Below are 15,243 nucleotides of genomic sequence, written 5' to 3'. Positions count from 1 at the left end.
TTCACATCTCCATACCTGCTTCCTTTCTCCCCTTTATCTAATCCTTATCATCCAATGTTTCTGTCTTTGCACATTTACAGAAGCGCATCAGCCCTGAACCATTACTGTTTTGCTATTTAATGATGCCCACTTGTCAGACGTAGACTCGCTTGTAAGTAACGGATGACTTTTGCCAGGTCCTCCATTATCATTATTGAAATCAGCCTTTCCCCGATTCAGGAGTTTAATTTACGGTCTATCCTCAGCCTTAACCACTTTCAAATTAAGAGAGGTATGTCGTTGTTTCCAAGCGCCTCTTTCTCCACTTGTCTTTGGGTTCCCACGGCGGCAAATTTGATTTACAAGGACTGAGTTGAGCTGATTTTCTGCTGACGAACTTGTTTGGCTGCCTATCCAAATTACTGGGCATACCCATTCCCTGTGGAACCATTCTGTGAGTGGTGAAGACTAATATTAAACTAATCCCATGCAGCAAATTGCTTTAACTGGAGTCGCCTTGATCTTGGTTGAAAATCAATATGGACAAACAGTTCATCAGCTTTAAAAACAGAACAAGTTGGAAGTAGTCAGTAGGTCAAGCATCATGCATTGGTAGAGAAACACTCGCTGTTTCAGGACAGGGATATGCTTTCTGATGCCATGTGGTAGCTGCATCATCTGTTTTGTTTCACACTTCAGTATCTGTTTTTAAAAACTCCTCTGATTTGGTGGTTTTACTTCCATTTCAGCCCAGGGACGTTACAAATTTCACAGTGGGCGGTTTTGCTCCTATGAGTCCCCGGATAAGCAGTCCAATGCACCCTAGTGGAGGAGGTGAGTAAATGTTGCCTACAAGGGGCACTGAAGTTTGGTTTGCTTCCACACATGCTGTTCAGTGAAGTCGACATGGCATAGCATTCTCTTCCATCTCATCGCTTTGGAAAAAAAATGTATTGTAGTCCTTAATTTTGAAAAGTTGCCCTTCTTTAAACTTTTATTTCCTTTTTTTTGCCAGTTGCTTGGGCTTGCCATATGTTGAATTCTAGATAACAGGGATTTTACTGTAATCGAGAAACCTAGATTGTGTCCCAAGAGCATGTTTGCAATGCTCAATGGCAAGCCCTGTAAGGATATAGCAAGCCCTTGATCTAATTTAATGTTAGATTTTACTATGAGTAGATTAATAAGTCCAAACTTGAAATGTAAATTAAAATTTATCTTGTATTTTTAGTGTGTTAGAAGCAATAATTTGTTTTATTTCAGTTTCTTGCCTTACATTTTATGCATTTATCATCGTTCCATGCTGATGTACGGTCTTTATCTGTCATTTTTTATTCCTAGTATATTGATTTTTCTTTTTGCAATTCCAGAATCAGATGATTATTTTATCTTGCAGCCCCGCGAGGCGGCGGATTTGGAGGGCAAGGGGGAATGGGCCGCGGTCGAGGACGCCGAGACAATGATTTGATCGGACAGACAGTTCGCATTTCACAAGGGCCATATAAAGGTTTGTCTGAAACAGACTTCAAAATTAACTCCCAACTTGTGAAGATCATCTGGTCAAGATATTGTGCACACAAAATGCTCGACTTCCATGTGGTAATAGCTGTTCCTGAAGCAGAATTTTGTCCCTCCAAGTTTTTATGTATCAAATTTTTAAAAACCATTGAAGCAAAATTCAATGGAAACTGTGAACAATTCAATAATTGCAGAATAAAAATCTTAATAATTAATAGGCAATAGATTTGTTGTTCATTTTAGTGGCTACACCTACATTGTTTCCTGTCAGTTGATTCATACTGTATGTGTGGCATTATATCTGTCCAGCAGTTGTCATGAGCAGTTGGAGATCATTGAATGGTAGATGGCCATTCAATTCCTTGATCTTTGCTGCCATTCAGTAAGATCCTGCCTGACTTTTTCTCTTCTGTCCTCTGATTTTATATCTCTTCATATCCTTGGCATGTAAAATTCTAGCAGTCTCTGTTCTGAGATTTTAACTTAGCCATTGGTTTGAATTTTTAAGTTTTTGAAGGGATGAAACCACATTTTGGGTTAAGATGTTGATAAATTAAATCTCAAAACTATTCATTCTCTATGAATTATCAGTATTTCAACTTCAGCCCTCTTCTCAGAAGATGCTTTTGAAAATGACACCATTTCATCTTGGGATTTTTTAATTGCCCTTAGTGGTGATGTGCTGCTGTCCTACTGCTGTCCTACTGCACTCTTGAATGGGGAAAATCAGCATTTAGCCTCAGCGACAATGAAGGAACATTATTATATTCCAAATAGGGGATGGTGTGGGACTTGAAGGGGAAACTGCAAGCAATTGTGTTCTCATGAGCTTGTCACTCTTGACCTCCTTGATTTTGTGACTTGGAAGGTGCTGTCAAAGTAGCTTAGGTGGGCATCTATAATACTGTATATGCTGGTAATTAGGACAACACCTGGAATTTCCACCTAAAATGCAGATTTTGAGCAATGCCCTTTGTATAAAACGACCCTAAAATCTGGCACTTAATAGCTGACCAGTAAATGCCGTTAAAAGTAAATCACAATATTTTAATAACAAATGACCATGTAAAGGTTTTCATTTTATTTGCATGTTGTAAAGTAAACCATTGTTGGTTCCTGTAATAGACTATTTAAAGCCTGTGCAGAGTAGATGGCAATCAGACTGGGCAGATGGACCTCACGGAGGAGTGCTGAGACTTCGCTGATAACTAACAGGGCATGCGCGAGATTGCATTGGAGCCGGCAGGAAGATGGCAGCGGTGTTGAGACTTTGTCGCCAAGGTTCAGATTTTAGACACAGCATATAGGACTACCTCGATTTTAAGGTGAAATTTTTCAGTGTCGAGGATTGTCCAATAGACCGGCATATACGGTATGTTTTGTAGACAGTGTGCAGCCACAGTATGCCATTGGAGGAGGAAATGAAGGTTTGGGTGCCAGTTAAGCATTGTGCTTTGTCCTGGATGGTGTCAAGTTTGTTGGAACTGCACTCCTGACTTAAACCTTGTACTTAAAGGCTTTGGGATATCATTAGGTGATTACAATATAGATATGGCTAGTAAAACACAAAAATCCTCAGACACTGTGGTTGAAGTCGATAACATTTGAATTGTGCTCAACCACATGGTCATGGGTGTAGAGTGAGTAGAGCAATGGGCTAAGCACGCATTCTTGAGGTGTGCTTGTATTGATCATCAGTGAGGAGGAGTGATTATGGGGGCACTGCCATTGAAATGTGGTTGAATTTCACGTGTCATGGTTACATGTTAGAGATGAACATTGTCATACACATTAGTTGCATGATGAAGATACATAACCAATGTTTTGGCCTTGAGCCCTTCATCAAGGTATAGCTTGATGAAGGGCTCAGGCCTGAAATGTTGGTTCTGTTTCTTCATCTTTGCTCTATAAAATGCACTGTTTGACCTGCTGAGTTTCTCCAGCATCGTGTTTTTACTTTAATCACGGTGTTTGCAGACTTTCATGTTACTTGCCACACATCGGTCCATACCTGAAAGGTAAGTAGTTCTGAGTGCACGTTGGCACATTATAAAGTTATGCATGGAATTAAACATTGCTCATTAATCAGTGAACATTCTCATTTTTGACCTTTGAACAGAGGTAATTAATGAGAATGCCTGCAGTGAAGTCTTGGGACTGGAATGATTGACCTCCAACAACCAGCCTTTTGCTGTGTGTGATTTCAGCCATTGCAGTATCCTTCCCTCAATGCCCACTGACTTCTCCTTTCCCGGGGCTGTACTTGTTCAAAAGACAAACCTTGTTTCCACAGGTTACATCGGTGTAGTAAAGGATGCAACAGAATCAACTGCTCGAGTTGAACTTCATTCCACCTGCCAAACTATTTCAGTAGATCGCCAGCGCCTCACGACAGTGTAAGTACAGAATTTCAGTGAAAGATTTCTTTAAGGAATTGAATGTGCCCGGTGCACATATGGAATGTGCTAAATTAAATTAGCTGGATCTAATCCCTGATGTTCATAGTGCCCAGAATGAGAGTTAGGCAGGTGTGGTTCTGGGAGCGTGTTGGGTGTGTCTGTGATGCTCCAAGGAACAGCTTGTTGATTCTCACTGACAACTTGGAAATGGATGGTGACTACTTACAGTAATATACTGGGGTTGGGGAACATGCAAAATGGGGAGGGGCTGAATGGTCTGCTCTAGTCTTAATTGGTATGTAATTGGAAATTGTTCAGCCTGATCCTGGCTAATCTGAGATATTGTGTGTATACATATTATACATGTGATAATTCATACAATTTAATATTGCTAATTTTGCATTTTGTATATCCTTTAATCCTAGAGGCAGTGAAATAAACGATTTCTCAAGTTAGCTGTTGGTAAATAATAAATGATTTAACATTTGCACTCTCAGGGACTCAAAGAAGAAGAGTGGCTTGACATCGGCATATGGTCGCACACCTCTGTATGGGTCCCAAACCCCACTGTATGGTTCTGGATCTCGGACACCTATGTATGGCTCCCAGACACCTTTACATGATGGTAAGTTCCCTCAACCGGATGGAGTTTTCCTTCCATTCTCAATTCCTTCCATTGCCCTTTGGTCAATGTAATTAGATACTTGGCATCATTATCGAGGAGTTTTGGCTGTGCTGAAAAATATTCTGAGAAAATTGATGGATGTAGTTGCTCATTTAAAAAAAAATTGTCAATCAAACTTGGGACCAGATTGATTCCTGGGATGGCAGGACTGGCATATGACGAGAGAATGGATCAATTAGACTCACCTTACTAGAGTTTAGAAAAATGAGAGAAGATTGCACAGAAAACAACAAAACTCCAACACAACTGGACAGATTAGATGTCAGATGGATATTCCTGATAGCCACAGTGTACAGGATCAGGAAACTCAGTCAAAGGATAAGGTAAAGCCGCTTAAGACGAATATGAAGAGAAATTTCTGAAATCACTTTCCATTTTTATAGGGAGTCGAACCCCTCATTATGGTTCTCAGACACCAGTTCATGATGGGAGCAGAACACCAGGACAGAGTGGTGCTTGGGATCCTAACAATCCTAACACACCTTCCAGGTTAGCAGCTCATGAAACCTTAACTGTACAGTTTGGTTCCAAACTGTTTAAGACGCATGATGTGGTTTTATCTTTTCGTACATTACCTGTGCATTTTAATTCTCTGCAAATTTAGGCTGCAACTACCCATTTTAAAAAGAAATTTATTTAATGTCACAGAAATGAAGAAGACTATGACTTCCCTTATGATGATGAACCCACGCCATCTCCACAGGCGTATGGTGGAACACCCAACCCACAGACTCCAGGCTACACAGATGTTCCATCTCCGCAGGTTAATCCCCAATACAACCCACAAACCCCTGGGACACCAGCAATGTAAGTTCCTGAAAAAAATCTTAATGAAGTCATTAATTGTAACATGGGTCCTCTTTTCTCAAAAAGATGAACATTTTGTCTCCTTTATATCTGAGAAAATAAAAACATATGGAGAAATAGGCAATGAGATGTTTAGAATTACACAATACTATGCCAGTGTTATTTTCCAAGTGATCCTTCCTTCCTGCCCAATTTATTTAGCATGTTCCCAATCCAGAGACTGGTTGAGGTACTGGGGAAGTAAATTTTGGAATGGTTTGTATTTGTTGTTACTTGTAAGTAATGCTTCTGTGTGCAGCTCAGAACATCACACAAACCTCCCTCCTATCAGCTCCATTTACACTTCCCGCTGACTCAAGTTTATTGTCATTTGATTGCACAAGTACAACCCGACGAAACAGTGTTCTCTGGACCATGGTGCAAGACACGCAGACACACAACCAGATATAACAAACAATACATAAAGCAGGATAATTATTCATCAAGGCAGTCAATGTACCGAAGGATCCATCCTACCCCCCCCCCCCCCCTCCTGGTTCGAATGAGAAATTGTGCACCAACAGGTGTAAAGACAGTTTTTTCCTCATATCCATCAGTGTGAATGAATCTCCCAATTGTGTTCCCATCCTGTCCTCGCTGTGTACAAACTGATCTTTCACTAAAATGTGCTCTTACTCTTCTACTTGGGTGGTTATAGATGGCTTGTTGAATTGCTTGTGAAACAAAACCTCCTCACCTTAGCAGGCATAGCGTGATAATGAACTGGAACTTGTTCACGATTTAATGCGACATCATTTATCATTGCTTTCAGGTACAACACCGACCAATTTTCTCCCTATGCGGCTCCATCCCCTCAAGGATCCTACCAGCCCAGCCCCAGTCCTCAGAGCTATCACCAGGTTGCACCAAGTCCTGTGGGCTATCAGAATACTCACTCACCAGCCAGCTATCACCCAACACCTTCACCTATGGCATACCAGGTCAGTTTTAAGACAGATGGTGTGCAAATTTTATGCATGACTTTTTTTAAAATCCAGAACTCTGACTTCTGTTGAATTATCTTAACGATGCAGCAATTGGGATGATGTAATGGGTTTGTCATGTGTGTACTCCAACAACAAATTTGAACTTGAGTATGTCAGGACTTGTACATTAACAGCCATGATTAAATGTGAAAGAGAATAAGAAATGGGAGCAGGAGTTGACCATTTGGTCCCTTGAACTTGCTCTGCCAGTCGTTAAGCTCATGGTTGATCTTCTACCAGTTTTGTTCTCATATTCTTGATTCCCATAAAACAACTGTTAGGAAACAATTATATTTTTACTGAGCATAAACAGCATTGTTTTTGTCTCCTTGTTTTTTTCTGGGCTTCTCATGTTTCAGGCAAGTCCAAGTCCGAGCCCTGTTGGATATAGTCCAATGACTCCTGGCGCTCCATCCCCGGGTGCCTACAATCCCCACACACCAGGTTCCAGCATCGATCAAGGGTCAAATGACTGGGTAACAACGGACATCATGGTTAAAGTCCGGGACACGTACCTGGACGCGCAGGTTGTTGGGCAGACGGGAGTCATCCGCAGTGTATCGGTATGTATCATTGCTGTGTTGCTGTCAGAATTGCATACTCAGGAACAGGCTCTTCAGCTCCCCATGTCCATCAAGTACCCATCTATACATTCCATTTACCAGCAGTTGGTCTCTAGCTTTTGTGTTTCCAGTGCTCATCCAGATACCTGTACTTAATTGTTGTAAGAATACCTCCCATTTTCACCTTCTCAGGCCATATACTGCAAAACATTTTTATATTGCCTTTGATCCCCTCTCTTCAGCCCTTTTCAGCCACTGAATTGGCTGTTCAGTGAACCAGTTGAAGCTGTTTTTGCCGTTCACATGGGACTACTATTAACCGGTTCTCTGCATTCTTTAATACTCATCACCAGGGATCTCCAGGGAGAGGGATGCCTATCCTCCACCGGTGACATCTGAGTGATACATTGCGTGATAGCGGACCTGACCTCCCAGAATTCTATGTGGCAGAGAAACCCCTCCATCTCTCCATGCATACAGCCCTTTCTCTGCCATCGTGCTCTCTCTCTCTCTCTCTCTCTGGGATTTTCCTACACTCTTTATAAATTGTGCACCTATGTGTTTTATTGCCACTACCACTTTCCACTGGTCCTTTATAAATTTATACTGTGTTGTACATAATGTTATAATTAAGCATGATTAATTTTGTTTAAATACAAGATCAAAATATATTGATCAGGATTTAGTAAATTGAATACAAAGTTTATACCTTCTTAATCTTTCGTTTCCTTCACATCTGACACTCTACTACAGACTAGGAGCATTTTACAATGGTTAATTAACACACAATTAGTTGTATCATTTTGTTGTATCTAATTTGTGCATCATTGGGATGTGGCTGGAAATTGGATCAAACGGGAAATCCAAGGAGAACGTTCAAACCTCAGAGAAAATCAGTACTCAGGTGGTGCGAGAGGGGAAATGTTCACTGCTCTGCATTTGCTGAAATGTGTGTACAAGTTTGATGAAAGTTTGAACCTTTCTTATGCTTCAGGGTGGGCTGTGCTCTGTGTACCTATCAACCACCGACAAAGTGGTCAGCATCTCAAGTGAACATCTTGAACCCGTGACCCCTGTGAAAAATGATAAGGTAAGAACCAGTTGGTTGGTCATTTAATTAGTTTACTTGAATTATATCGCACATTTAAAACAACTCACATTGACCAAAGTAATTGTACAGTATTTTGGACCCTTCAGTCCACCATGCCTATATTGACCACCCTTTGAGTGGAAATAAATTTGACATATCTCCTCTAACAGTATTACTCCTCCCCCTAAGCTATGTCTTCTGGTTTTAGATGCCTCAGCGATGAGAAAACATTTCTCACTTTCCAACTTGTTGATGTCCCTTTATAATTTTGTCCACTTCTATCGGCTACCTCTCCCAAGGAAATCGGATCTTCTTGAAATAAAATATTGCATTCCAAAATGACATCGTGGTGAATCTTCTCTGCAGCCTCTCCAGTCTTTCCAACCAGTGATATTGCTACTGTTGTGTTAACAGGCATGTGGCAGGACCCTGTTTATCCATCTGGATGTAAACATCTGACCTCTCATTTGTCTTGTCCCCCTCCCCCCAGAACTCAAAGCACAACTTCTATTTCATCTAATTTATAATTTTTAAAAAGGGCCTTCTTATGTGATACTTTTAATATAAGGGCTAGGCAGAGGAGTGGTGGGGTGAGTGGGGGGGGGGGGGGGGAAGTGGAGCTTGAAAGAGGGCATCAGAGAAATGCCTTTTATTTCACCCTCTCCCTCCCATATATTCCACTACCTAAACTTACATGCGTCTCTGATGAAGAGACCTAGGCTTAAATGGATGCTGCCTGACCTGTTCACTGTTTCCAGCGAACAATGCAATGAAGGCCACCATCCCCATTTTCTGTTTTTATTTCAGATTTTCAGCATCTGTTGTTGCATTGAAATTGGGTGAAGAGCCATGATTGTGTTGAATGGAAGAGCAGGTGGACCTAGGGCTGAATGGCCTACTTCTGCCCCCATTTTTCTTTGTTTTTATTAAGCTGTGAATCTTTTACCTTTTATTCTCTGCTCAAGTGTAGAGGAGTGGGGTTGAAACCTTCCACTGCCTCCTACTTGTAAAGAATGTCCATTAAATCTTTTTTTTGGATTCTATTTTGTTGCAAGCCACCAGCATAAACAGCCCATGGCTTAGTTCTAAGTGATAGGAAGTAAAATAATATCAAAGGATAATCTCAAACTCATTGTAGCGACGGAACTGAGGAACTTGACTCTCAACTGGATCATGTTACCTCATAAATGGGAGCACGTGAAATCATGATTTTACTCTTCCTGCACTAATACTCCATACTTCATAATTCATAATTCTCTTAAAAGAGAATAAGAGCAGTAGTCGGCCATAGATGATAAAAATAATGCTCAGCTCCACCTACCTGTCTTAATTTCCCCCTATTATTTCAATATTTATCTATTTCTTTAAATACATTTAAACTCGACTAATTCATTGGGTAGAGAATTCCATGGACTCACTGCACTCTGGGAGAAGCAGTTCCTCTTCATGTCTGTCTTAGATCAACTGAGTCTCGCGGCTGTGTCCCAGAGCTCTCGTCACACTTCCCAGTGGAAGCAGTCTCTCTGCTCCTTTCTTATCAATTCATTTGATAAAGTACTCTTAAGTATGGCCTCATCAGTTGCAGATGAACCTCCCTGCTCTTAAAGTCATTACCCTAAACAATGAAGGCCACCATCCCCATTTGCTTTCTCGATTACCTGGAAAGTAACCTTTTATGATGACTGTAGTCGTTCAAAAACTAAGCATAGCGATTTGCTCTCTACACCACAAGGAATGCTTGGGGTTTATTTTAAAGAGCTCTCTGTAGCATACTCGACATGATAGAAACATATAGGATTATGAAGGGTATGGGTAGGATAGATGCAGGAAGGTTTTTTGAGCTGGCCGGGGAAACTAAAACGAGAGGACACAGTCTCAAGATTTGGGGGAGTAGATTTAGGACAGAGATGAGGAAAAATAGTTTTTCCCAGAGAGTGGTAAATGTTTGGAATTCTCTAACCAGGGAAGTGGTTGAGCCTGCTTCATTAAACATATTTAAAATTCGGTTAGATAAATTTTTACATGATAGAGGAATTTCACATTTAAATAGAATAAAGGAATTTCACATTTAAATAGGACCTGGCATATTCTTGATATCCATTAAGCCTTGTGACCAGCACAATATTTTATGTAGTATGTCGCTGGTCCCCGCAGCCACCTTTGGGGAAATAAGGGATTGGCAGGGCAAACTGACACTAGCCAAAGCAACACTCTTGCCTGGGTCTCGGCTGCGCGCCCATCGGAGCTCCCAATGCCTTGGCTGATCACGATATCCTGGGCCCCAGCAGCTTGCCCACTGGAGGTTGCAACGCCTCATCTGCCCACCCCTCAGAACCCCCGATGATTCAAATGCCGACTCTCACCTCAGCTCTAGCCACCCTTAGGCTTGAGCTCCCAACGCCGACTCTCAACTCAGCCCCAGCTGCCCTTAGGCTGGAGCTCCCGATACCTCCTACACCTTTACTCCCAGTCAATATAACAATAGCTCTTTTTTCCAGTGGCATAATTCTGAGTGTTTGGAACCTCGCAGAGTACGTTGAGTGGAAGGATTTGTTGCACATTGGCTCCCTCTGTTGATTCTTGAGATAATTTGGAATTTTGGCTGCATTACTGGACAAATGTTCACAAGGAAGGGTGGCCTGTCAGTAGCAGATCACTGATCAGTGGATGGTGTGTGGATCAGATCCCTGGGAGACTCTCCATAGCAGGGAGGAATTTAAAGTCAAATCCAATAGGAACATTAATTGTGGATTTCAGGAGGATTAGGGATGACCACCCTCTGCTACACATCAATAACTGTAGTGGAGAGAGTAGAGAGCACCAAGTTCTTTGTAGTTCACTTAACTGGTGACCTGTCCTGGATGCACAGCATCTCTTCGCCTGTCAGGAAGGTGCAACAATGACTGCACTTCCTGAGAAGATTGAAGCGGGCAAGGCCACCAGCCACTATCCTGTCAACTTTCTACAAGAACTCTTATTGAGAGTGTCCTGACCAGCTACATCACAGTTGCTGCAGAGAAGTAGATCGGAGGTCAATCCACAGGATCACAAGAGTGGCAGAGAGGATCACCGGAGTCTCCCTCCCCCTCCATTAGCGTGATTTACCGGGCTGAAGAGGGCTTGCAAAATCGTTAAGAATCCCTTCCACTCCACCCACAGCATCTTTCAGCTGCTTTCATCGGGAAAGAGATACAGGAGTATCAGAGCCAGACCACCAGGTTGAGGAAGAGCTTCTTCCCACGGGCAGTGAGAACGCTGAATAACTGATGAGCTGCTCATATAATTCCTCTGATCATCTAATATTTAATCATATTTATTTTTATATATGTAATGCATACAAATCGCTGGTAAATATGTATGCTATGACTATATAGGTGTACATGTTTTTACAGCGAGGACCAAAGAACGGCGTTTCGTCCAGCTGTACTTTACTGTTGCATGATAATAATGAACTTGCTGACTGCTCTCAATAATTTTTCGACCTGCAGGTCAAGGTGATTCTGGGTGAAGATCGGGAAGCGACAGGCATGCTGTTGAGTATCGATGGTGAGGATGGAATTGTACGAATGGAACTGGATGACCAACTGAGGATCCTCAACCTGAGATTTCTTGGGATCCTGAATGAAGAAGGATCGGCGTCGTCTGGAAAAGATGTATATAGTCGAAAGTAATAGTACTCTCTTCTTTGAAGTTTTGTTCAGATTTTTATTTTGTTTGTTTGTTTTGATAATGTCTTGCTTATTATGGGCAGATGTTAGCAGAGGTTTTCACAAAGACCAGAAATAGCAACAACCTGCTGTTAGAGCAAATTGATAAATGGCATTGAAAAAAACCAAAAGTGGCTGTACATTTTATAAGAAATCTGCTTGGAACTTGAATGGTAAAGGATGGTTTTATCCCAAGTAATGAGAGGGATAAAATGAGTCTCTGGTTTAACAGATAATTACGTTTTGTAGCAGTTGAATGGCCCTCCTTCAGGAAGATCCTAAAAGCTATTTTTGTAATTAGAGCATTTGAGTCGGTGAGAGAGGATGCATGAAAGGGTAGACCATTTTGACAAAACAAAAGCTGCAATTATTTTTTAAAATATGCTAGCCGAAAATAGTTATTTGTGTAAATTTCTATTGAAAGCTTTGTATGTTACACTTGCTTTTGGAAAGATTGGAAGATAGTTTGAAAGCTGCACAGGATTTCAAAATTCTAAAGTGAAACTCCAGAGGCTTGGAGCAGCTATGGAAGTAAAAATAAAATGCCAACAAAACAGAGCAGGTCAGATAGCATCTGTAGAGGGAGGAACAGTTAACTCGATGCAGTTGGAGATAAAATTACTTTAAAGAAGTAGGAGTTGGGAGGGAAGAAAAAAGAGTGAAGCAATGAGGCTAAGTGGGATTAAAGGACAGGAATTTATTCCTCATTGGTTGTCTCGGTTCCCAATTTATTCTTTCTAATCCCTTCTAATTGCATTCATTTTGCCAGTAGTCGCAACACAAAATGTAAACCGAATCTGCGTCAGTGTTCCAGCATTGGTTGTGACTGTGTCGGAGGCAGAGAGTGGGTATCTACTGCCAGCGAGGAGAAACTGTCCGAAAGTGTACAAAAATGTACCTGTCAGCGGGTCAGGCTGTAGGTTTTAATTGGACGGGCACTGAGGAAAGATTGAAGTTTATCCCAAATTGGATAGTGTAGGGACTGATTCTGTATCTTGTTCAGATACAATTTCACAAAATTTCTACAGATGTTAGGAAAGATCATCTGATGGACGATTTCCAAAAGGTGTGAATCTGCCTGCGATGTCTCCAGTAATTATATTTTTTAAGATATCAGGATGACTGTTTATTAAGTTCACAAGATTACTGAATATAATGTCAGTTAAGCGGTTCGCATCATGGGAACAAATCAACAAAGTGCAAAGCACGAGGAAACCCTGGACTCTTTCACCTTAATTTTATTGCATAAATGATTATTAAAAAGAAAAAGATGACTTGAAAAATATCTGCCCCAAAATGTCTATCTTTGTCTGGTATACAGTTTAAAAACAATGAAAATTGGAAAAGCTGCAAATGTTAAGCCTGGTTCTATTCAACTATTAGATCAGGTTAATGTTGAATAAATGGCCACTGCTAGAATCTGCTTCTGCTAATTTGTTTGCTGAATGTACCCTAATGTAAAATGTATTTCTGTGGGTTTGGGAATACCATTTGTATGGCCAATATTTGAGCTTGTAAACCATTTGTTCTCAAGGGAGTCAATAAAAACGACTTTCAGATCTTGAGGTCTTGCATTATATTGACAGAGGGGGATTCACTGTACAAGACATTGGTCACATTTGTCACCCAGTTTTCGGTAAGATGTCATTGAGCTGGAAAGGAAGTGGAAAAGATTCATGAGAATGTTACCAGAACTGGTAGGCTTGGATTAGAAGGAAAGGCTGGTTAGACTGGGATTTTTCTCCCTGGACTGTGGGAAGCTGAAAAGGATGGGGAGGAAACCAGATGGATGTTCATAAAGAGATGTAGATTGGTAAAAGTTATTTTTTGTGAAAGAAAGTCTACAGATGCTATGATTGCAGTAAAAACACTGGAAGACCTCAGCAGGTCTCACACCATCCATAGGAAGTAAAGATATTACCATCATTTTGGGCCTGAGCCTTCCCTCAGGGTTTAGGTTAAAAACGGGCAAGTCCTTTATTAAAAGGAATGAAAGACGGGCATCCGCAGACACTGATTGAAGTAAAAACACAAATGCTGGAGGAACTCAGTTGATTTCACAGCATTCATAGGAGGTAAAGATCTATTACCAACGTCTCAGGCCTGAGGCCTTTATGAGTAGATGGACAGGAAGGCATCTGGGTGAAGACTGAAGATTGGCAGGGACCGGAGTTCAGACCAACAGTCCAAAGGTGCTAATTGGAGATAATAAGGAAAGGTGAAAATTGATTTTGCCTCCAAAAGAGAGAGACAGCTGGGGAAAGGTAAGAAGTTGGGGATGGGGGGGATGGGTACAGAAATTGGAGAAATTGATGTTAATGCCATATGGTTGGAGGGTGCCCAGTAAGGGAAACCAGAGAAGTCATAATATCCAATTAACCCCTTTTGACTGTTGGTCAGGAAACCTCCTTCTGAGTACAATACTCCTCCTGGAGTATTGTGTGCAGTTTTGGTCACCTTATCTAAGGAAGGATGTTCTTGCAATGGAGGGAGTGCAGAGGCTGATACCTGGAATGGCAGGAATGACTTAGGAGGAGAGATTGCGCAAATTGGGATTGGACTTGCTGGAGTTTAGAAGATTGAGAGGGGATCTCATGGAGACCTATAAAATTCTGGCAGGACTGGACAGAGTGGATGCAGATGGGCTGTTTCCAAGGATGGGAAAATCCAGAACCCGGGGCCATGGTTTGAGGATAATAGGCAAACCATTTAGGACCGAGATGAGGAAGAATTTCTTGACCCAGAGGGTGGTGAATCTGTGGAATTCATTGCCACAGAGGGCAGTAGAGGCAGGTTCATTAAATCTATTTAAGAGGGAATTAGATCTATTTCTTCAGTATAAGGGTATTAAAGGTTACGGAGAGAAGGCGGGGACGGGGTACTGAACTTTAAGATCAGCCATGATCTCGTTGAATGGCGGAGCAGGCTCGAAGGGTCGAATGACCTACCCCTGCTCCTATCTTCTATGTTTCTATGTCATTTTTCAGTCTTTATTTAGATACCTGTTTTTTTGCTTACACCTTGAAGGGCTCAAGCCCAAAACGTCAGTAATATATCTTTACCTCCTATGGTTGAGACTGGCTAATTTTTGTCCTAATTAAAAGACTGGTGAAAAGGGAAGAATTTGAGGGGGGGGTGGGGAGACAAGTACAAACCAACAGACAAATTGGATATGAAAAGTGGACGGGAGAGGAAAGGTGAGAGATTGGGGGAGGAGGATTTGTTTTTGGCTTTATAAAAGGAGACAGGGAAAGTGGGAGCTAGAAGAAAGGAGACATAGGGAAGGGGGAGGGATAAATGAAACCAATGAAGAGGGGAATTTAAAAAGATAATAGATAGATTTAACGTGAGAGGAGATAGATATAAAAGGAGCCAGAGAGTTACCTTTTTTATACAGGTTGGTGGTTTGTGCATTGAACTGCCAAAGGAAGTTGTAGAAGTGGGGACAATTCAAAAAAACATTTAGATTG

The 15,243-nt window shown here is 41.4% G+C and overlaps 1 protein-coding gene across 3 annotated transcripts in view; it reads left to right on the top strand.

Annotated features, from left to right (window-relative positions):
* Positions 1 to 13,336, top strand: part of supt5h (SPT5 homolog, DSIF elongation factor subunit) — a 62,020-nt gene extending 48,684 nt beyond the window's left edge. For all 3 annotated transcript variants that reach the window (XM_069909008.1, XM_069909007.1, XM_069909009.1), the window contains 10 exons: positions 729 to 813; positions 1,376 to 1,486; positions 3,791 to 3,893; positions 4,394 to 4,521; positions 4,965 to 5,070; positions 5,230 to 5,388; positions 6,200 to 6,368; positions 6,773 to 6,976; positions 7,971 to 8,066; positions 11,555 to 13,336. In XM_069909008.1, the coding sequence (XP_069765109.1) occupies positions 729 to 813; positions 1,376 to 1,486; positions 3,791 to 3,893; positions 4,394 to 4,521; positions 4,965 to 5,070; positions 5,230 to 5,388; positions 6,200 to 6,368; positions 6,773 to 6,976; positions 7,971 to 8,066; positions 11,555 to 11,737 (1,344 nt within the window). In that variant the 3' untranslated portion in view covers positions 11,738 to 13,336. The remainder of the gene's footprint in view (positions 1 to 728; positions 814 to 1,375; positions 1,487 to 3,790; positions 3,894 to 4,393; positions 4,522 to 4,964; positions 5,071 to 5,229; positions 5,389 to 6,199; positions 6,369 to 6,772; positions 6,977 to 7,970; positions 8,067 to 11,554) is intronic.
* Positions 13,337 to 15,243: the final 1,907 nt, after the last annotated feature.

Source organism: Narcine bancroftii, chromosome 13 (assembly GCF_036971445.1).
Source record: "Narcine bancroftii isolate sNarBan1 chromosome 13, sNarBan1.hap1, whole genome shotgun sequence".
NCBI lineage: Eukaryota > Metazoa > Chordata > Chondrichthyes > Torpediniformes > Narcinidae > Narcine > Narcine bancroftii.
The sequence above is the reverse complement of the archived record's forward strand: the minus strand, read 5'-3'. Positions and strand labels throughout refer to the sequence as shown.